The sequence below is a fragment of the Cygnus atratus genome, chromosome 21, assembly GCF_013377495.2.
Source record: "Cygnus atratus isolate AKBS03 ecotype Queensland, Australia chromosome 21, CAtr_DNAZoo_HiC_assembly, whole genome shotgun sequence".
NCBI classification, from domain to species: domain Eukaryota; kingdom Metazoa; phylum Chordata; class Aves; order Anseriformes; family Anatidae; genus Cygnus; species Cygnus atratus.
This window is the reverse complement of record NC_066382.1, coordinates 2,651,256-2,670,699: the sequence shown is the minus strand read 5'-3', so window position 1 is coordinate 2,670,699 and position 19,444 is coordinate 2,651,256. Positions and strand designations below refer to the sequence as shown.

Here is a 19,444-nt window from a genome sequence, read left to right as displayed (position 1 = left end):
CTGTACAAACATATTACTGGAAGGGAAGGAATGGCTGATTTACGCTCACTCGTTGACCCAAATAAAATCACAGTGTGCTTTTTCTGCTGCCTCCCCCACCCCAAGCTCTCAGCGCCTCCAGCTGCTCCGGGACCTCCCTTAGCTCAGGCACAGCGCTGCCACTGCTGGAGAGAACGAACTATGGGTGACATCTACCCGTGCAGGTGTGTTTAATAAAAAATTAACCATTATTGCTTTTCACCCACAGTAGAGATTATTCTAGGATTGGACTCAGAGCAGAGTGCAATCTCTCTGTTGTCATCGACTCACGGTGTACCTCTCCCTGTTTGATGCATGCAAAAAGGGGTTTGAAAAAAAAGGAAAGAAGGATTAACAATCAGGGAAAACAGCACTCTGGGTTCTGCTCTTGTGTTCTCGCTGCAGAGCACTCCCGAAAAAGTCTTCCTAAGCTGCCCTGCCCTGGCCCGTGCGAGCTGAGGGTGCCCAGGGCGCAACCCCACGGTCCCAGCATCACCTCCCCATGGAAGCCCCAGGGATGAAAACCAGCACCCCCACGGGAAAGGGATGAGTGCAGGTGAGCGGGAGGTGCTTGGGAAGAGGAACAGGCTCTGTGCAGCAAGCACAGCACAGCACACACACATGAACACACGGCCGGTTCGCGGCAAGCTGGCAGCCCGGACACGCTGTGGAGCAGCTCCTTCCCTGCCCACCTTTTCCCACTCCTCTGCTTCTTTCTCCTTGGCTCCAGCAGCCCATGTGCATAGAGGTCACAGGCCTGGCATTTTATTCTTTTTTTTTTTTTACGTTCACTTGCTTCTTTATGCCCTCCTGGCACCGCAGTGAGCTGGGCTGGCCTGAGAGGACACCTTGTCTTTGCTCCATCCCACGGTAGGACCACCAGTCCCCTGTCCCTTCCCATCCCACAGTGCTCAGACTGTAAGAGCAACGTTTCCACCGTGCCTGTCCCCTACTCTACATCCCATCCCCTGTCACTGGAAGACGCATCTGTTTCACCTGCATGCTCAGGGTAAACACTTTTTGCCCAAATGTCTTTCTGCTTCAACCGCATGCACTAATAATAGAAGTACTTTTGCCTTTTACCTCTAGAGATGCTCTGGGAGCTTCTGTTGCCTGCTTCTACCTTCAAAGCCCTCCTGACACAGAAGAACCCTGCAGTTCCTCCGTGCTCAACCCCCACATCATCACTGCCCTGCTGGGTGTGAAACTGCTGTGGGGAAGCTGGCTGGAAGCGACGTTTGAGGTGAGATTGGGGTCTCCCCGGGTCACTCAGCACCTGGAAGCCTCCAGCCTCCGTTTGGGGCAGTGAAGGCTGAGCACGGTCCTCCCTTCTCCCTGGGAAATGGTGCTGCCCAGCGGGGGGATGAGGTTGGATCAGGACCGCTCGGCTGGTCTGTACCACATACGGATGGCTTTTGAGGGTGTCCGAGGAGACCCCACACCTTCTCTAGGCAGCCCGTGCCAGCGCTCCGGCACCCACACAGCACCAAAGGGCTTCCTGATGTTGAGAGGGAACCCCCCCATGGTCCAGTCTGTGCCTGTCACCTCTTGTCCTGGCCCTGGGCACCGCTGGAAAGAGCCTGGCTCTGTCCCCTCCGCGCCCACCTTCAGGTATTTCTGTGTGTGAATATCACCCCTCAGCCGTCTCTTCTCCAGGATGAAGAAACTCTCAGCCTGGCCTCACAGGAGAGATTCTGCTCTCCCTTCATCATCTTAGTGGCTCTTTTTAGTATCTTTTTTTATTGGGCATTCTCCTCTCCCAGCTGAGTGCAGCTAGAAAATGAGGTAGAGCCCAGCAGTGAGCGTGACTAAAACCACCCCATCGTCCTGTGAGGCCTGGGACGTGATTCTGGGCTGTCTTCTGCCCTTCTACAGCTCACAGGTCGATGCTGCCAGACACTTGATGGGCCAGGAGATGTGTCCTGCACCGTCCCTGGCTGGTTCGAGGGCTAGCAGAGAGGGAAGGGGACACGGCATTTAGCCGGCTGGTACCACAGGAGCCTCCTTCCCAAAATGTTCCTCAGAGGGAAGGGCCCTTCGCCTTGTGCCACAGCTGCAGGCTCTGGGCCTGCTCTGGCCCCACCTGAAATCCCACCGGTGGTGGCCCTGGGCTCTCCCCTTCCCTCTCTTGTGGCAACGTGAAACTCTGTTGGCTGCTCCCTCCCTGCTTCCCGTAGGCCCACAGGCTGGGTTTGACATTTCGCTGCCCCAGGGACCTCCCTGGGGCACGGGATTATCCAACAGTGCTGGAAAGCGGCTGCTAGAATTTGGGAAGCAGCTGCTGGGTGACACGACGGCTGGCACCAGCCTCTGCGTGCCCCCCACCTGCCTCTCCACACCTTCCCTTCGCAGCAGAGCCCGGACAGCACCACGCACCCCATCTGCGTGCCAGCGGCCAGGCCCGGGCTCATGGCACCAAAACCGCAGGAGAACATTTCCAGCGCCAATCCCAGCTCTGGAGGATCGTCACGTACAGACTCAAGTGCTGCCTCTGCTCTAAAAATATCCCCTCGTGAGGCGGCGCAGAATTCCCCCTGCCGCCCAGTGCTGCAGAAGCCTCCCTCAAAGCATCTGGCGGACGAGTGCTGGGACGTGGCGCGCACGTCCTGACCTTGTTGTGCCAGCTCCCTGATGCCAAAGTCGCTTTTCTCCCTGGCTGAACCCTTTTCGTTTGGGGTTGTTGCTGGGTTTTGGTTTGTTGTTGTTGTTGTTTCGGTCTGTTTTTTGTTTCTTGAAGAACTGGATCAGAGGCAAGAGAACGACAAACAAGTCAACACTAGTACACCTCAGACAATTAAACAAGGGGAAAACACCCCCACACCCAGACGAAAGCAAAACGAACACATGCACGGGGAAAGGAGACGGAGCAACAGCAGACTTCACGGTAGCGACCTCACGGGGGCAGAGGAACGAGAGACCACGACGTCGACATCGCTGGCGAGGCTCACACCTCACGAGGACACGGGGGGACACGGAGACAGGAGCGCTCGTCTCGAGCACGGAGTGAGCAGGAGCTGCTCGGGGGATCGTCCCAGCGCCAGGCACGGGCTGGTGCCTGCCCCGTAGGATCACATCTGCAGGAGCTTCCTGGGATCAAAGCTCCTCGTGCCCCTCATGCTGGCTGCTCGAGATCGCCCTTGCACAAAAGATGCACCAGATCTCTTGGGTCAGGAGCAGGGCCTGGCCTTACTGCACGGGAAGGCATTTTCGCCCCTTTTTTATTAAGGGGGAGCATCAATGGCCTCCCCAGGGTGACCCCGCTGCTTTCGTGTGTCCTGAACCCTGATCTATGAGGGGGCTGGTTTCAATGGATTTAAGAGCAGTGAATTGCTCCCAGTAAATCTGATTGCACTGAGAGTATTTTTTTGGTTTTGTTTTTTGACTAAATGTAAACAAAAGAGAGGCTCACACAGTGATAGCTGCAGCCACAGCAGATTAGAAAAATCTGTTCTTAAACCACGGGAAAATGCACCATGTACAACTTTTTTTTTTTTTTTTTTCCTCTTCCAGAGCCTCATCTTTTTCCTCTGAAATTCTGGTGTGGATCAGACTTGACCAATGTGAGCTGTCACTTCACTCTCTCCAGTTGTAAGTTTCCTATTTAATGATATTTCAACCACAAGTTGAAATATCAGTCTGTAGTCTGTTGCTACAGCAGCACAAAGCCAGACATGCAATGCAGTCTGAGTTTAGATCACTGCCTTAAGCCTCTCTTGTGGGATGCACCAGATAGAAAGATTATTTAAAGGTATTTTTTCGTTTTGGTTTGGTTTTATTTCTTCCCCCGTAACTTGTTCCAAAGACTTAGCATTTTTCCTTATCACGATGGAACTCTCTCCCCTGCAAAACCTTGCCCCATCTTCAGCTCAGAGCTGAAGACGTGTCCGTGACACGAACCTGTTGGATAACGCAGTGCCCGGATTTTGCTGTCAGCTGAACGTGTGCCAGCACACAAGGGCAAACGCAGCAGCTGCTTGGCCAGCTCTCTGGCACCAGCACCCCACGGAGGTGAGCATCTCCTGCCACTGCAGGATGCGCCCCTAGGGTTAAACGCACAAAGCTCGTACCATGAAGCCTTGTGTCTTTTGGAAAGGAGCTGCATAAGGAAAAAAGTCATTCCTTGGGGGCTAACAGGTGACTGCAGACGTTGTGGAAGTCCTGAATGACAGACGGTCAAGCAGACAGACACGAATACAGACTGGGCAACTAGTTAGGCCCAGACAGAAACTGGGACGCCGAGACAAGAGGCACCTGGAACAGCAAAGGTGGGAATGGCAGAGAGCAGCTGTGGGTGGCTCTTGGCCAGCTTTGGGGCTTGTAAATAATAAAACTGATCCTGGGCATAAGAAAAAAAAAAAAGGCAGAGAAGCTGGGGAGCGGAGGAGAGAGCCGGGGGTCACTGTGCCCTTTTCCCCCCACCGACATTGCAACCAACAACAGGAGGCCATTGGAAGAGCCAAGGGATTCAGAGAACACACCAGCAGCTTCTGACAACACTCATCATCCTTTCATTCTGGATGTTTTCCTCATTTCAACACAAGCCCGCTCAATGCAAAATGAGGAACAAAGGAGAAACGAGTGGGATGCAGAGCCACCACCTGAACTTCTTGGGTCCAGACTCTCCCTCCCTCCTGCCCTCCTCGCTCCCTCTGCCCCTGCAAGCAGCAGGACCACACCAACACTGCCTGGTACATTTTTGCCTCTCCCCCAACAGATTCCAGCTGCTCCGGGATGCAGACACCACCACAATGGTGCCTGAGGCCTTTCTCCAGCAGTCCTCCTTCGGGCAGCTCTTCAGGAGGTCTCTGGATGCAGAGAGTGGTTTAGGACACTTGATAACTACACTGAAACCCGCACCTAAGCTGCGACCAGGGGAAGCAAAGGCATAAAACATGTTGGAACATCCTCATAATTTGACTTAAGCTGTTACCGGGGCATTTGACATGGTGGGTGAGTTTGGCTCCGGGCCCGCATCGCTGTGTTCCTCCAGCCAAGCCCACCTCGCTGCTACGTGCTTTATGCAGCTGAGGGGGGCTCGGGGTGCAGGCCAGGTCTAACGCCACTCAGGTCCAGATACTTCTCCATCAGGAGCAACTCCTGATCAGCTCCTCTCTGACCCTGGAGAGGAACACCAGCAAGGTGCCACCAACACAAAAGTGGTGTGAAGCAGCCCGGTCGAATGGGCTGACCCCTCATGGTGCTGCTCCCCTGGTAGGAAGATTTCTTGGCTTGCTTAAGGCAGGTTTCAGCACACAGCAATGCAAAGAACAACTCCATTATATATTCCCAGGACTTCGTTCCCCCACAGCAATGCTCAGAGGCACGAGCCAACGCAAAGGGACCCTGCCTTCCCAGCTAGCTGGCAGGAGGCCCCATCCACACCTGGTACCATTCTAGCAAACGAAGGAACAGAGCAGAGCAAAACCAAACCAAAGGACCAAAGAAACAGGGGACTTTTAGCTCTCGGATGAGAAACTGCATCTTCTTCGTGTTGTCCCACCTCCATACCCTCGGCCAACATTCCCCGTAGGGTAGCTGGATGTGCAGGACAGCCATGAATGCCGGGAAAAGGGGGTTGAAAGTATAATGCAAATCTCTTTTCTCGTGTTTGTTTGTTTGTTTTTGTTTGTCTGCTTTTTACATATATACACAAGTCTGACAATAAAATGTGGAACACAGTGCAATGTCTTGGCTGCGTAGCATCCAGGACTGGCTTAGTTGTGCATCGTGGCGTGCCGCAGGGACACACAGGATGGATAAATAAAATTATGTCCTCGGCTGGCTTCCATAGAGGAGCAAACTAGGAGCTGTTCCCCTGGAAGAAGAGCAAAGTCCTCTTTAAAACCTCACTGCAGTCTCTGGAGGAGAAGGCATTCCTCAGAGGTGCCGCGGGCTAGGGTGCCCGTTATGGTACAGCTTCTGTTTGATGTGCACCATGTTCCCAGTCGCCTCCTCGTACTGCCTGTGGTGACGTTTTCTGAACTCCTTTAAGTTACAAAATTTTGGAATCCAAGACCAGGAATTGTCTGGAAGGCAGAAAGGAGAAGGAAGATGAGATATTACAGGAACGCTGAGACCCACGTTCTCCTGCCTGACCTCTCACAGAACCACAGCACGGCTGAGGTTGGCATGGACCTTTGAGTCCATCCTGTCCAACCCTCTGCTCAAGCAGGTCCACCCGGAGCAGGCTGCTCTGCACCACGTCCAGGTGGCTTTTGAGGCTCTCCAAGGATGGAGACTCAGCTCCCAGACCTGGCGCTGGGCAGGCAGCGGGGCACACAGGGACTGTGCCTTCGGCTGGGGAAATGCCAGTGGCACAGACAGCCCCGCTTCAGGAACTGCTCGAGCAGGGATTAGGGAAGGCTAATGAGAAATTAATATCGTTTTGATTGGAGTTTTTAGAAAGAGTCAGTCCGCTTCCCTAATTAGAATTTCTTATAGCTTTACAGATAAATCTTCCTGCTGCTCACTCTCCTTCTCCTCTACGTTGTAGTTTAACAGACACCCTCGCTCAGAGTGTGATTTACAGGGACACCGATTACGGAACAGGATGCCAAGCCATTCACTATTTTTAATAGCATTTCTGCCTTTTCCCCCTCCAGCAGCAAAAGCCCACAGGATGGGAGGCTGAGGGAGCAAGGCTTGCACATGCTGGTCATCCTCAGGGTGCTGGCTCAGGATGCCAAGGCTGAAAACACCTGGCACATCTGGAACAGTGATGGAGAAGGGGAAACCTCTGCTGATGTGGCCCTGATGCAACACAAGCATCTGCCCTTGCCATCACTTTGTCTCAGGTTCCTACAAACAACACGAGGCTCCACTGCATACACACATGCCTGGCTGCGAACTGTGTGCACAAGAAAATCCAGATTTTGTGCAAGTTGGACATACTCTGCCCACATGTGCAGACAGACAACCACAGGCTGCCAGCCTGCAGCTCCCCATCACTCACCCCTTTGCTTCATGCTTTCCAGCACAGAGCCCTCCAGGCTCCTCAGGTGCCCGCTCCCACCTAAACACTCCTGCCCACAGGAGAGGGCTGGGATGGGATACAGCTGTGCCAAACCCACAAGGATCAACCAGAACCAGACACCGGGAGGCTGGTGCCCAGCATCTCAGCCTTACAGGGCCCATGGGGCTGCACTTACCATACCGCCGGCTGGTTCTCCAGGCTCGCACCGCGTAGTGCAGAACCCCATCCATCCAGACCAGAAACCAGCTTATACAAAAGCCCAGCAAAAGTCCCAGCATCAGATCAATCTCTTGCTTCGTTACATTGTCAGTCACAAAGTAATTCTCCGAGGAGTCCACCACTGACTGATCCCCATCATACGGAATAACATAATGGACGTGATGCCTGTTGCAGGGAACAGAAACAGGGAAAAGCATCAGAGAAGAGCAAAGTACGTTTTTCCATACAGAACCTGCCTTTCGTGGCCGGGGGCTGGCTGAACACTGCTCCTTTGCTGTCCCACCAACATCCCTGGGATGAGCAGTGCTGTCTGGCACTCTGTGCTCATGTTAGCAGAAGAACTGGCAGAAAACGAAGCAGCAAAGCCCAGATCCCCAAGCCTGGAGCTCATGTTGCATTCCTGACACAGGCTGCCTGTGCCCAAGCTCATCATCTGTAACACTACAGACCATGCTGGGGACAGCCCAAGGCTGCAGCGGTCGCTCCCCAGGGGCACGGAGGGCAGCGCAGCGTCCACGCAGTGGCAGAGGTCAGCAAGGCCTCGCTCCTGACAGCACACAGGGTCCGAGCATGTGGCCACCACACGCGGCCTCGCAGGGGTCCCAGCAGGCCCAGAGAACAAGGAGAAGCACATCTCCCACCTACCAGAGCAGAGAACACTGGAGCCATGGAGGAGGCACCAGAAAGCCAGCCTTAAATTCATCCTGACAGAGAGATCTGTGAGGTCCAAGATGGCCTCATGGTCCCTCACTGCGTGACTGGGGGACGCAGGTTTCCCTCAGCCGTTCAGGTCGCTCAGCACATACAGGGTCCCCACAGCCGTCCTGGTGCTGCACAGGGTGTGCCACCAGCACTGCCGCAGGGACGGGTGCTCAGCAGCTCAGCCCCCCCACCCCGGCGCTGCCCCCTGCCACCCCCAGCGCAGCACCCGCAGGCACCGCGCGCGGGAGAGGAGGTGATCCCCGGAGGCCTCTGAATATGCATGAGGTGCAGGTTGCTCGATAATCACGCCTGAGAAACGTCCAAATATTTACACAAACAAACCTCTGCTCAGAGGAACCTACCGAAAACAGCCCTCAGCTCCGCAGCGGCTGCGCCAGAGGCACCGGCTCCCTGCAGAGCAGGGCCTGTGGGTCTGGGGCCATTCCTGGCGCCAGGAGGCAGGGGGAAGGCCACGATGCCCAGCTAGATGTTCCCTCACCAGGCAGGGAGCAGAGGCTGTGTGAGGGAGGGCTCCCAAAAGGGAGCTCGTTCATGGACGGGAGGGCTCCCGTTGACTTCAGGGACACGGCCCAGCAGCTGTGCAGGAGGGGAAGACAAGCCTCACACACCAGCAGGGACACCTGGCAGGTCCTCAGCTTGCTCCCTTTTGCTTCTTGCAGCAGGGAAACAGCCTGGGGACCAAGTCCGTGAGCACCTCCACAAGTGTGGCCTCCTAGAAATGCCCAGGAACTCGAGTGTCTCAACGGGAGCTGCTGTGCATCCCCTCTGTGACGCCATGTCACAACCCAGAGCTGCCACAAGCCCGCCCATGCAGAGCGTCGCTACCACAGCCAGCTCTGGGGTGGAGAGGAGAAAACTTCCCTCACACACCAAGCACGGGCCCACTCCTGCTGCTGACCCCTCTCTGTGCCTGAGGTGTTTTCTAGGGAGCCCTGCCCCGGACACCAGGCAGCAGCAGGAGCCTGGCACTCCTTTGTGTCCCCTTCTCCATGCAGGGGGCTCTGTCCCCAAAGCCCAGTGACTTCAGAGGGGTGGAGAAGGGGGACAGCCCTACAGAAGTTCTCTGTTGCAGCTCAGTCCCCAGGGACATTGCAGGAGCGATCCGGAGGCACCGGAGCATTGGCACAGTGAGTTATTAATAGAGCACAGAGGTCCAGGGTCCCCACCGCACACCGAGGGAAATGGAAACTGGAACGTGGCCTGGATGGCTCTGGAGGCCAGCTCCAGGCAGGGAAGGCATCCCCCTGAGCTGAGCACGGCGTGGGTGCGGGCAGGAGGGGTCCACGCCAGCAGAGGTTGTGACAGGGAGGCTGGAGGGAGGGAGGCAGCGCTGGGAGCTGGTGCCTCTGGCCAAGCCTTGTGCTCAGAAATGCGGCCGTGTGTGGCCACTGACAGCACTGAGCAGGAAAGGAGCTGTGTGGGATCGCCCTCTGAAGCAGGAGGGGCTGGTGGTCACCAGCATCAGCTCTTCTGAAGCACGGGGACTGGGTTTGCTGCTCCGTCCCCAGGTAGGCAGCACCTGGGGAGAAGCTGGAGCTGCTGGACCCAGGGAGCAGTGGCTGTGGCTGTGCACATCTGCTCTGGCTGCAGCCTCCCTGCCCCTTCCCAGCCCTCGTGATGGGGGAGAGCTCCTCCACCCCTGGGCAAGCCGTGCACGAAGCCCTGAGTGCGGCCGTGCCGGAGCAGAGCCGTGGCCAGCCTGCCTGGGACGTCTCCCTACAGAGCTGCCCAAAGCGCTAATGTCCCTTCCAGTGACCTTGCGAGCGTGCTGCCTGCTGCAGCCCAGGCACAGCACTGGAGCCCTTCAAAAAGCACTGCTGCTCAGGATTTTGGGGGGAATGAGGCTTAACCTGCCTCTCTGGCCATCCCCGAGGCACAGCCACCAAGGCACGCTGTGACAGGGGCTGCAGGAGGCACAGAGCCTCCGTTCTGCTTCCCTGCCTGACCTTGCAGCCTCTCCCCAAACATGCCAAGCAGCCCAGCTCCTCGCAGAGCACGGCCAGCAAAGCCGGTCTGCAGTGGCATGGGTGGCACCACCGCAATGGTGAAAGCATCTTCCTGGGACCCTTCACCCTGCAGCAGCTCCCGGGAGCCCAGGGGAGGCCTGGTGGTCTCCAGCGCAAGGCAAGGAGCACCCCCAGCCTCCCAGCACAGAGGATCTGGGGACAGAGAGGTCTAAGGACTTGTTTCAAGTGGCTGGGAAAGGACGAAACAGAGCAAAAACATCACGTTTTGGTGCTCAGGTTTTGCTTGGGAGACTTTGCCCGGGAAGGACAGACTCGCCCAAGGTCACCCAGAAGGTCGGTGGCAAGGAGAAGGCTGCAAGGCCGAGCTCCTGAGGTCCCTGCTCTGTCCCAGGCAGGGAACTCCCAAGGCCCCATGCTGCTGCGATGGGTCTGAGCTCCACGCAGGTGTCGTCTGCTCTCCCCAACTCACCCGGCCGCCACGGACGCCCTTTGGTGATTTTCCTTTGCATGACATCACCCAGCTCCTGATCCGCTGCCAGCCTCCTGCTTCCAGAGAGGACCCTTTCTTTCCTGGCTGGGACAGACACGTTCGGAGCGGGGCAGCACCACGCTTCTGCGGCCCTGGAGCTGGTGCAGCCCGAGGAGGTGGGACCCCCCAGCACGGAGATGTGGCCACCCTGAGGATCTGTGGGGACAGAGGGGACTTCCCTGCACCGGGACCAGCTCTCAGATGCGACCCTCGCCCCTTCTTCCTCTAGTGGGTGCTCAGCACTGGCTCAGCATCAGCACCAGGTGCCCTGACACTGTGCTGATGCTCTCGCTCCGTGCACCATCATCACGCCAGCTTCCCTTGGCAAGCAGCCGGCAGGGCTCTGCCCTCTGCTTCGGTGCCCTTTGGACATCACCACCCCACAGACCACAGACCAGCAGCCACACCAACCTTGGCCACCCGTCCCTGGCACCGGGCAGGAGAGCAGGCCGTGAGCTCGTGGTCCTCCTGGCAGTGTCCAAGCCCCATAGCCATGGGCAGACACCAAACGCTTGGCACCTCACAGGATTCCCGAGCTCCCTCTGACCTCCTGCAGCCAGCGAGAGGCCTCAGCTCCCCTCTGACCCTACAAAGCACCCACCAGGACCCAGCATGGCTGGGTCACCCTCACCTGAACACTGTTCCACCTTGCTGCTGCCAGAAGGTGCCGAGAAACAGCTTCAGCCTGAAGCGGCCCTGCTGACTTGACCCCAGGGGGACGTGCGTGGCACAGACCAGCCCTGCCGTGATCAGCCCCTCAGACGGGCTGGGTTTTCTTCCCCAAAAGTCTCAACGCCAGGACTTCTCCCCTGTACCAGCACACCCAGTGCTCAGGAACATGGGCAGCCAAGGCACGGCCCCCAGCTGCAGGAGATGAGTGCCCCATGGGGCAGGGCTGGCAGAGGGATTTGGGGGAAGAAGCAGGCACTCCTTTCGCTTGGGACCCTTGCAGCCAGGCAGAGCCCAGGGGAAGGCAGATCCCCGCCTGCCAGCAGGGACCCCAGCCCTCACACAGCCCAGAGAGCCCTCTGAGGAGGCTCCAGCATGTCGGGTGACCCCAGCGAGCCCAGAGCCACCAAAACGTTCCTCCCTGCCCGCTGAGCTTCGGGCAGCCCAGGGAACCCCAGCATCAACAGGAGGCCCAGGGCTGAAGCCTGGGCTTTTTCCCTGGGGTCTCGCAGGGGTGAGGTGGGACAGAGAGCCCGCAGCACGCCGAGCAGTGCCTGCTCCCTCCTCCAAGGTCTCCCTTTGATTATCAGCATGGTAAGAGCCCTTTGCCAGGCCCTGGTGCTGCTGTGCTCTGGGATGTGTCCCCGCCTGGACCAGAGCTGATGGCTGGGGCTGCGTAAACAGGGCGCTGTGCTCAGAGCACGGGGGCAGCTGCAAAGAGGCCGAGGCGCGTTGGGCATCAGCCGCCTGCAAACCAGAGGAAGCACCAAGCTCAAGAGTGTTGTGACGGCTGCGCCATCGCTTGCACACCTAAGGTAACTGGTAAACTTCCACCTTTCGCCTCCGTGTTTGACAGTTTGGAAGCTGTTTTGCACACTTTCTAAGAAATGACCTGAGTACGCCCGGGGACAGTGCCATGGCTAATTTATCTGCCTCAACAGCAGCTCTGCAGCCACGCAGGTCGAGGAGTGCCGTGGCCCTGCCACCTCCTTGGCTGTGGGCACAGGGGACACTCAGCCACACCAGTGAGACCTGGCACAGCCCAGCTGCTCCCAGCGATGTTGAAGTATGTTACCAACATCCAATTTTCACCACCACTGAGCACAGCTGTGGCAAGCCAAAAGAAAAATGGGCTGAAGAGGCAGAGGAAAAACTCTTAAACAAGTGAAAAACACCAAAAAGACTCCAAAAAAACTGCCCAAGAAAAAGGCAATCCCTACCAAAAGAAGAGGACTTTGTCTACAGCTTTCCCTACTGCCTTTAGCACAGAGGTGCCCAAGGAGCCAGGATTTAGGGGCTCCCCACATCGCTCTGGTCCGGCCGCACGTGGCCCTGGAGGTGCTGCTCGCCCCTTCCTTGCTCTTCTGCCACGGGAATCTGCAGAGGAACCGCAGGTGATGGCCACCTTTGGTGAGCACCCTGCGGCCCTCCGTTAAGCTTTGCACATCCCAGCCTCTGGCCGCCACAGCGCGGAGGCCGGCGGGACGTGGTGCCCGGGGGGCTGGAGGCTGCTGGCTCCAGAGCGGCTCCAAGAGGACCAGAGCCCAGCGCAGGCGCAGGATGTGGCCGGGAGCTCCCCCAGGCTCTCCATGGGCTGGCCCAGCTGCAGGCCACGCAGACGGGCGGTTCTGCACCCGGCAGCGGGCAGCCAGGCACGGGGATGAGGCCTCCAGGTGTGTAGGACGGGGATTATGGAGAAGACCAAAATTTGCCTCCCCAAAACCCAGCGCTCAGGCTCCAACACAGAGCAGCCAAAGCCCACTGAGCACCTCAGCATCGCCCATGGCACAAAGCAGTGCCACTTTAGGGGACTCCAGCATTGCCCAGCAGCCACGTCAGGCATCCATCCAACCCTAAACTTGGGCACAGCCAAGAAGCCGCCCCAATGCTCCCAGGATCGGCCCAGCCACCAGACCTCGCTGTGTCCAGCACCATCACAGCTCTCGGGGGAGAAGCCATAGAGGAGTCAAAGCTGAAGGAAGACCACAGAGCCTCAAAGTGACACCTAGGCAGCAGCAGCACTCCCTCCGGGACACAGAGCCTGGGGGCTCTCTGCACCCCGATCCCCCCAGGCCCCGCAAACCCCCCCCCCCAAGAAGCGACGCGGCCCAGCGGCACCCAAGGCAAAACACCAAGCGTTAAATCGAAGTTACTCACTTTCCAAGGGCTGGCAGACGCCTGTACACACGCAGGCACACAAAGGAAAACGGGCTTCCAGGCCCGCAGGAAACTCTTCTTCCAGAAAAACAAACAAGCCCCCCCCCCCCCCCCCCCCCATGAGCATGCAGGAGCTGCCGGGGAAGGTGAGACACGGCCGGAATGCAAACATGGGAGCCCAGGCAGCCGGCGCCCTGCCGCTGGCCACCACCTCCCCGCGCCTGCCCGGGGTGTCGGGGTGGGAAGGGGATGGGGCCAGGTGGGAGAGCGGCCGCGGGCCACTTACCTTCCACAGTTGCAGTGACAAACTCGGTCTTCCCCTCTGAGATGCGGTAGGATGTAATTGTGAAATCTGTCCAGCAACGCATTCATGTCCATCAAGCAAGCTATTGCCTGTAAGAGCCCATAACCAAGGCATCTGGTCAACTCTGGATGATGGAATAAAACATTGACTCCAGTTTGATTGCCAGAGACTGAAGCAGTCATAAAGAAAAGAGCCGGGGTGTGTAACGGGGCACGCACACATGCACACACGCGCGGAGGTGCACAGGCTGAGGGACAGCGCGGGGCTGGGGGGGGGGGGGGGCGGAATGGAGGGGAGGGAAAGAAGCGAAATCTCTTACCATAACGATAGAGGCGCCCAGGATCATGAAAATCATGGTGTTTGCATTCATGGACATCAAGGGGGAATTGCCGGAGGTCGGGTCCGTCCGCCCCCAGCCCGCGGAGGGCGAGCGGCGGCCGCGCTATTCCGCAGCGCGCAGCCCGGGGTGCATCGCGCTCGCTGCGGTGCAGCGGGGGGCGGCGGGGCTGCGGGGAGCCCCCCGCACACCCCCCACTCCCCCGGGGCTCCCTCGCCCTGCCCGATTGCTTTTCCTTTTTTATTATTATTATTATATATATATTTTTATTATTATTATCTTGATTATTTTTTTTTTCCTAGGACGAACGGGACAGGCAAAAATAAATGATAATAATAAGGCTGAGGATAATAAGAATCCCAAATCCGCTTCCCCCGCGCAGCCGAGGGAGGTGCGCCACGGCTCCGGGAGCGGGCACAAGCACAGCCCTTCATGCAGCAACTGGAGAGCCAGCCAGCCGGAGCCGGGGGGAGGCTGGGGGAGGAGGAGGCAAGCTGCAAAAATCACCCAGTCCGGGGGAGCCTCATTGCATCCTCTTCCCCGACCCTCCCCAAAAGCAACCCCTCCCGATCGGCGCAAAAAAAAAATAAATAAATAATGATAATAATAAATGGGGGGAAGAAAAAAAAAAAAAAGGGGGGGGGGGAGTGGAAATAAAAGGAAAACAGCACCGCTAAGCAACGCGTCTTCCCCTTCCCTCCCCAAGCCCCCGCTGGAAGCCCCCAGGGAGGGGATGCTGCGGGGGGGGGACGCACCCAGCCCCGGCCTTTACCTCGGCGGGGAGGCTTCTGCTCCCCGAGCCGCTCATCGGCGGCGAGCGGCGGCTGCTGCGGCCCTACCCTCGCCGGGTGTCCCCCCTCTGGTTCCCCCCGGAGGAGCAGCCCCGCTCCGAGCCCCCCTGGGTCTTCCTCGGGGGCTCCCGGGGCCGGGGGCTCCGCAGGGAACCCCCCGTGCTCGTCCCCAAGGGGCTGCGGGGGCGAGAGCCCCGCTCGCTGCCCTGGCAGGAGGAGAAGGAACGTGAGGGACTCGTCCCCTCCATCAAACCTGGCATCCGAGGTGCGGGCAGGAGGTCGCGCTCCGCGGTCTCCCATGGCGTTATCTCGCCCGGCCGTGTTTTGGGCAGCGCGACGCAGGCCGCGGGTAGGCTCTTCCAGGCAAAAACGGGGTGGCCAGGCAATAACTTTGGGGTTGCTTGGTTGGTTTTGTACAGGGACTGTGCGGGCTGGACGAACGGAAGAGCTTACGGCCACCGCTAACACCGCTCGGTGGCTGTCACGTCGTGGCGTGCGCTGCCCTCACCTCCTCGGCCTTCCCCAAGGCTGGCTTCACCTTGCTGGGGCCCCAGTACCGCTCCTGTGGGCTTCCCAGGGCCAAAAACCTAGAGTTTGCTTCTGCCAGGCTGCGCATTCTTGCCCATTTGTTTTCCTTCTGCTCCTCAGGCCACAATCAGCCTCCTTATGTAATGACTTGTGTTACATAAACTCCATTCTTCAAGGAACAGTCATTAACCTACTACCGGGTATTGAAAATACCAAAATACTGTCACACAATTAAAATCACTAAATGGTGTCCTCAAATTAGAGCACAGATTGCATTGCAGGTATTTTTTTTTTTTTTTTTAACGAACCCACCCGTGGGAAGCGTTTGACGAGCCGGGCTCCTCGCGCGAAGGAGCAGCGAGGCTGGGGGCACCTCGGCCACCGGCACACGCGGCCTCTCGGGGTCCCCTGCAGTCCCCTGCCCCGAGCTGCCTTCACCGGGCGCTGAGCTGGGCGCTGGCTTTGGCCACCAGCACGCCGTGGAGGGAATGCAGAGGGAAGGCAGCTGGCCGCGAGCAGAGGCGTAGAGACAACGTGCGGCTTTACAGTAGCAGCTGGACGCAATCGCAGAATGTGGGAACAGATCTCAACTTTGTGAAACGCTCCTGGTCTTTATGACCTCCAGTCATCATGCTCGAGGTGACGAGCTATGGCACCGGGGAGGGTCAGACGTTCCTTCTCCTCTCCCCGCTTCGTCCTCCGGCAGCTGGCGCGACACGCTGCGCTGCTGCCGCCTCCTCCAGCCACGCGGCCTTGCACCTCCCGAGTGAAGATGCTCTTTTTTCACGTGAGGGCTGAGATGCTTGGACAGCCACCAGAACGGTTTACGGGGGGTTTGTTAAACTTCTTCCTGATCGCTTTAATATAGCTAGAAGTAAGCTGCTTGTTTTCGAAAACAAAGCCCAAAGTTTGGCCACCTCTCCCCTTGCATGAAGCCAACCTGCTGTATCTTCCACCCAGCCTCCTTACCTCTCAGTGCTTGGGGACGTACAGCAGACCTGGCTCTTTTTACTTATTAAACATCTTTTGAACCCCAGCAGTGCTGGCTGGGGATGGATAAGAGCAGAGACCTGCCTGGGAACCTCCTCCCGTTTGTCGCCCTGTGAGCACAGCCCAGGCGTGCTTCCACCAGCCGTGCTGGGGGATCCCCAGCTTTCCTTCTGGGAGCAGCACAGACCTCGGGCTGCTGCCGTGGAGCTCACACGGGTCAGGACATGCACAATGAGAGCCAGCATTTCTTTTTTTCCTTTTTAATTTCTTCTCCTGTGTAAGAACACGCTCGCTGTCCTCCTCTCCCCGCACTCCAGGCTATTCTGTTCCCCTGCTCTCGCCAGTGCCCCCGTGCTGGTACAAGCACCCATGCTTGTTTCCTTGATACCCTCTCCTAAGCTCTGACATGCACGAGAAATAAACGTTGAAGCTGGATAATCTGCCCAGCAACAAATTCATTGGGCTGCCGCACTGGGGCTACCTTGTGAGGCTCATCGATGTCTGCACAGGCAGATCCAGCAGGGCCGGAACCGAGGGAAGAGCGCTCTCCTCCACCCAACACGGTCTGAAGGCTCTTGTATCATTTTTTACTTACATGAACCTGCTTGAAAGACATGCCGATGGCTCTGATGGAAAGAACGTCTATGAATATTATGAAGTTCTTTGAAAAAGACAGACACAAACCCAAAAGTAACTTGTGAGAAGGAAAAACAGACTAGAAACTTGGCAACCAGGGCCCCACCGCTCCGTGCCCTGCAGGTAGGATCTGCAAGGGGCTGAGAGGCGAGAGGTGGAAACTCAGGGAGCTCTTGGCGAGGACCTGCCCACACACGAAGCAGCAGCAGCTTCACGGAAGCAGGAGAGCAAAATCTTGTGACCACGCTTCAGTAGGAACAGCTCTTCAATCAATATGGCCTGCTGCAGAAAGTCAAGAAAGCGAGAGAGATGCTGACAAAGCATAATTTCTGCATTTACGAACGGGGGAGGAACTGGGAGGAATTTGCATTTTAGAGCCACCTCTGCAAATGGACTATCATTCGGCATGGATGCTCATCGTGAGGAGCAACACCGCACCTGCAAGGCAGGGAGGAGCCCACCAGCACCACCAGCACCACGTGCGGCGAAGCCACCAGCTGAGCCTCCCCTGCCGTGCCTCAGCAAGTAATCCAGGAGCAGCAGCGCTGAGAGGAGGCGTCTTGGCTAATGAAATCCCACGGTTTTAAAACTTCTTGTTCTGGGTTCACCCCGTAACCTGCAGACATTTGTCAGGCTTGTGGAATGGCACCCTGCTCGTGAACGAGAAATACATTATTTTCCCCATTTCTCTTAAACAAAAAATTGTCTTAAAATTCCTTTTTAGCACAGAAAATAACTTTGGCCTCATGTTTATCCAGGCTTTATTTATACCCACATATACTTATGTATATATAAATACACATATCTCAAGATTAGGACCCAAATTCCTAGATAGACTGAGCTTCATTGTGGAATTCAATGCAAACAAAGCACATGGAGACAAAATAATTACCTAAATGCATATTTTTCCCTTAATCTATAAGTGAAATGAGAAGTTTTAAATTAGAATAAGAACAGCTTTGAGAAGTTTTAAATTAGAATAAGAACAGCTTTGGCTGAGGAACAAGTTTTGCACACCCAAATCTGGAATGCTTTGACATGGCCTGCAGATCACTCAGGACACTCGCCCACGATGGTGGCTCCTGGTCACGCATCTTCCACGCACCAGTAAATAAACAAAGTCGAGGTGCTGGAAAGCATTCCAATGCCTGAGACAAACGGCCAGCTCCCAGGGGAGATTTTGCCTATGAACAGGATATTTGGGATGGAAAGCACAATTCTGTCACATCTTGCATGCTGCATCGTGTTTTCAGATGAAGGCTTCTCATTTCAGTTTGGTGAAGACGCAGCGAGCCGATGAGGTTGCACTGAACCATCCTCAGCACCACAGCAACCCGAATTCTGTGCCAGACAACAACATGTGAAAAGTATAATCTTTACCTAACAAAAAGGACACCTCTGTAAATCTGCATACACACAAAACAGTTTAAAATCATCCTGTTCGGTGTTTTATTGCCTTTTTGTAAAATAACAGAGCTCTGTTTAGGATGAATTAAGTCACAGATCAAAACCATTTCCAAACGTGCTCTCGGTTTCACCTTGCCACGGAGTAAAGACTTCAGTCCTGACGCTGCGCAGGGGACTCTCCTCAAAACACTCAGTACCGTCCTTGCTTGAAATACCTTTTTAAAGGGATCAAGTGAAGCAGCTCAATCCCTACCGAATCCTCCTCTTCCTGGGGCTGTAAGAATCCCCATGGTAACAAGCTCTGGTAGCAGACAGACAAATGAACAGAAGCAGAGGACGGTGAATGAAATCCTTCAGATAGTCTCCAGAAACAAAATGGGACAGGACAGGCCAATCACAAACCCTACACTCTGCGCACCTCACCGCAGCTGCTGCTCCAACTCCCCAGCCCCTGATCGCTCTGATTTCTTCATTCATTCTCCACAGGAGCTTTGCTCTATTTTTAACCCAAGAAGAAGAGTGCAGGTATTTTGGGGACGTGAAACATTCCTGGACCCCACAGATGATGAAATGACCCATTTGGACACTGGCCAGGACCCAGATTGAGCTGGCAGAGGTCTTGGTTTCCCCACAAGGGAGCTGAAACCTCCTCCAACCCCACCCTGCCTGAGCAGCGAGGTGTAGGATGCCTCTGGGGGCCTGGTTCAACAGACTTTGGATTCGCAACTGCACAGACTTTCAGATAGAGACTTGCAGCCTTGAGGTGTGGAAGAGATGCCTTTTAATACATGCGAGTGCGTTCACTGAAAGAGGTTAGGTGGGACTGCTGTAGGCCTAACCACACACGCACCCAAAGCTGCCTGCTAGCTGGGTAACATCACCCTAAATTCAGAAAAAGCACCGAGCATTAGTTTTGGGCATAGGGAAATCAGTACATTTCAGAAAAATTCTTGTGAGATGCCAGAGGTCAGTGGGAGAATGAGAGAAGCCAATTCAAACTCCATTTCGTGCCACTTCACTTCTAGCACGTTTAAAAAGTTGTCTCCAGTTATCAAAGTACTAAAGAACACACAGCTCTCATTCGCTCCAACACCTTCACAGGTTCCTTTAACAGGTTTTAAGGTCTTCTCCTGCCTTTAAACAGCGGCACTTTACCATTCACCTTTAGAATGTCTAATAATTCAGTTTGTTTTCAC

General features: G+C 56.2%; 1 protein-coding gene across 1 annotated transcript; it reads right to left on the bottom strand.

Annotated features, from left to right (window-relative positions):
* Positions 1–5,895: 5,895 nt before the first annotated feature.
* TMEM240 (transmembrane protein 240) lies at positions 5,896–13,935 on the bottom strand. The gene is made up of 4 exons (XM_035557688.1): positions 13,879–13,935; positions 13,542–13,648; positions 7,167–7,375; positions 5,896–6,044 (listed from the first exon to the last, which is right to left on the bottom strand). Exons 1-4 carry the CDS (start codon positions 13,933–13,935, stop codon positions 5,896–5,898), a joined length of 522 nt encoding a protein of 173 aa, XP_035413581.1.
* Positions 13,936–19,444: the final 5,509 nt, after the last annotated feature.

Excerpts from the sequence above, each read along its gene's own strand:
- TMEM240 (XM_035557688.1), bottom strand. The coding sequence starts at position 13,935 with ATGTCCATGAATGCAAACACCATGATTTTCATGATCCTGGGCGCCTCT. Across the intron at positions 13,649-13,878 it reads TGGGCGCCTCTATCGTTATG|GCAATAGCTTGCTTGATGGA; the intron begins GTAAGAGATTTC and ends GGGCTCTTACAG. Across the intron at positions 7,376-13,541 it reads TGTCACTGCAACTGTGGAAG|GCATCACGTCCATTATGTTA; the intron begins GTAAGTGGCCCG and ends TCCCTGCAACAG.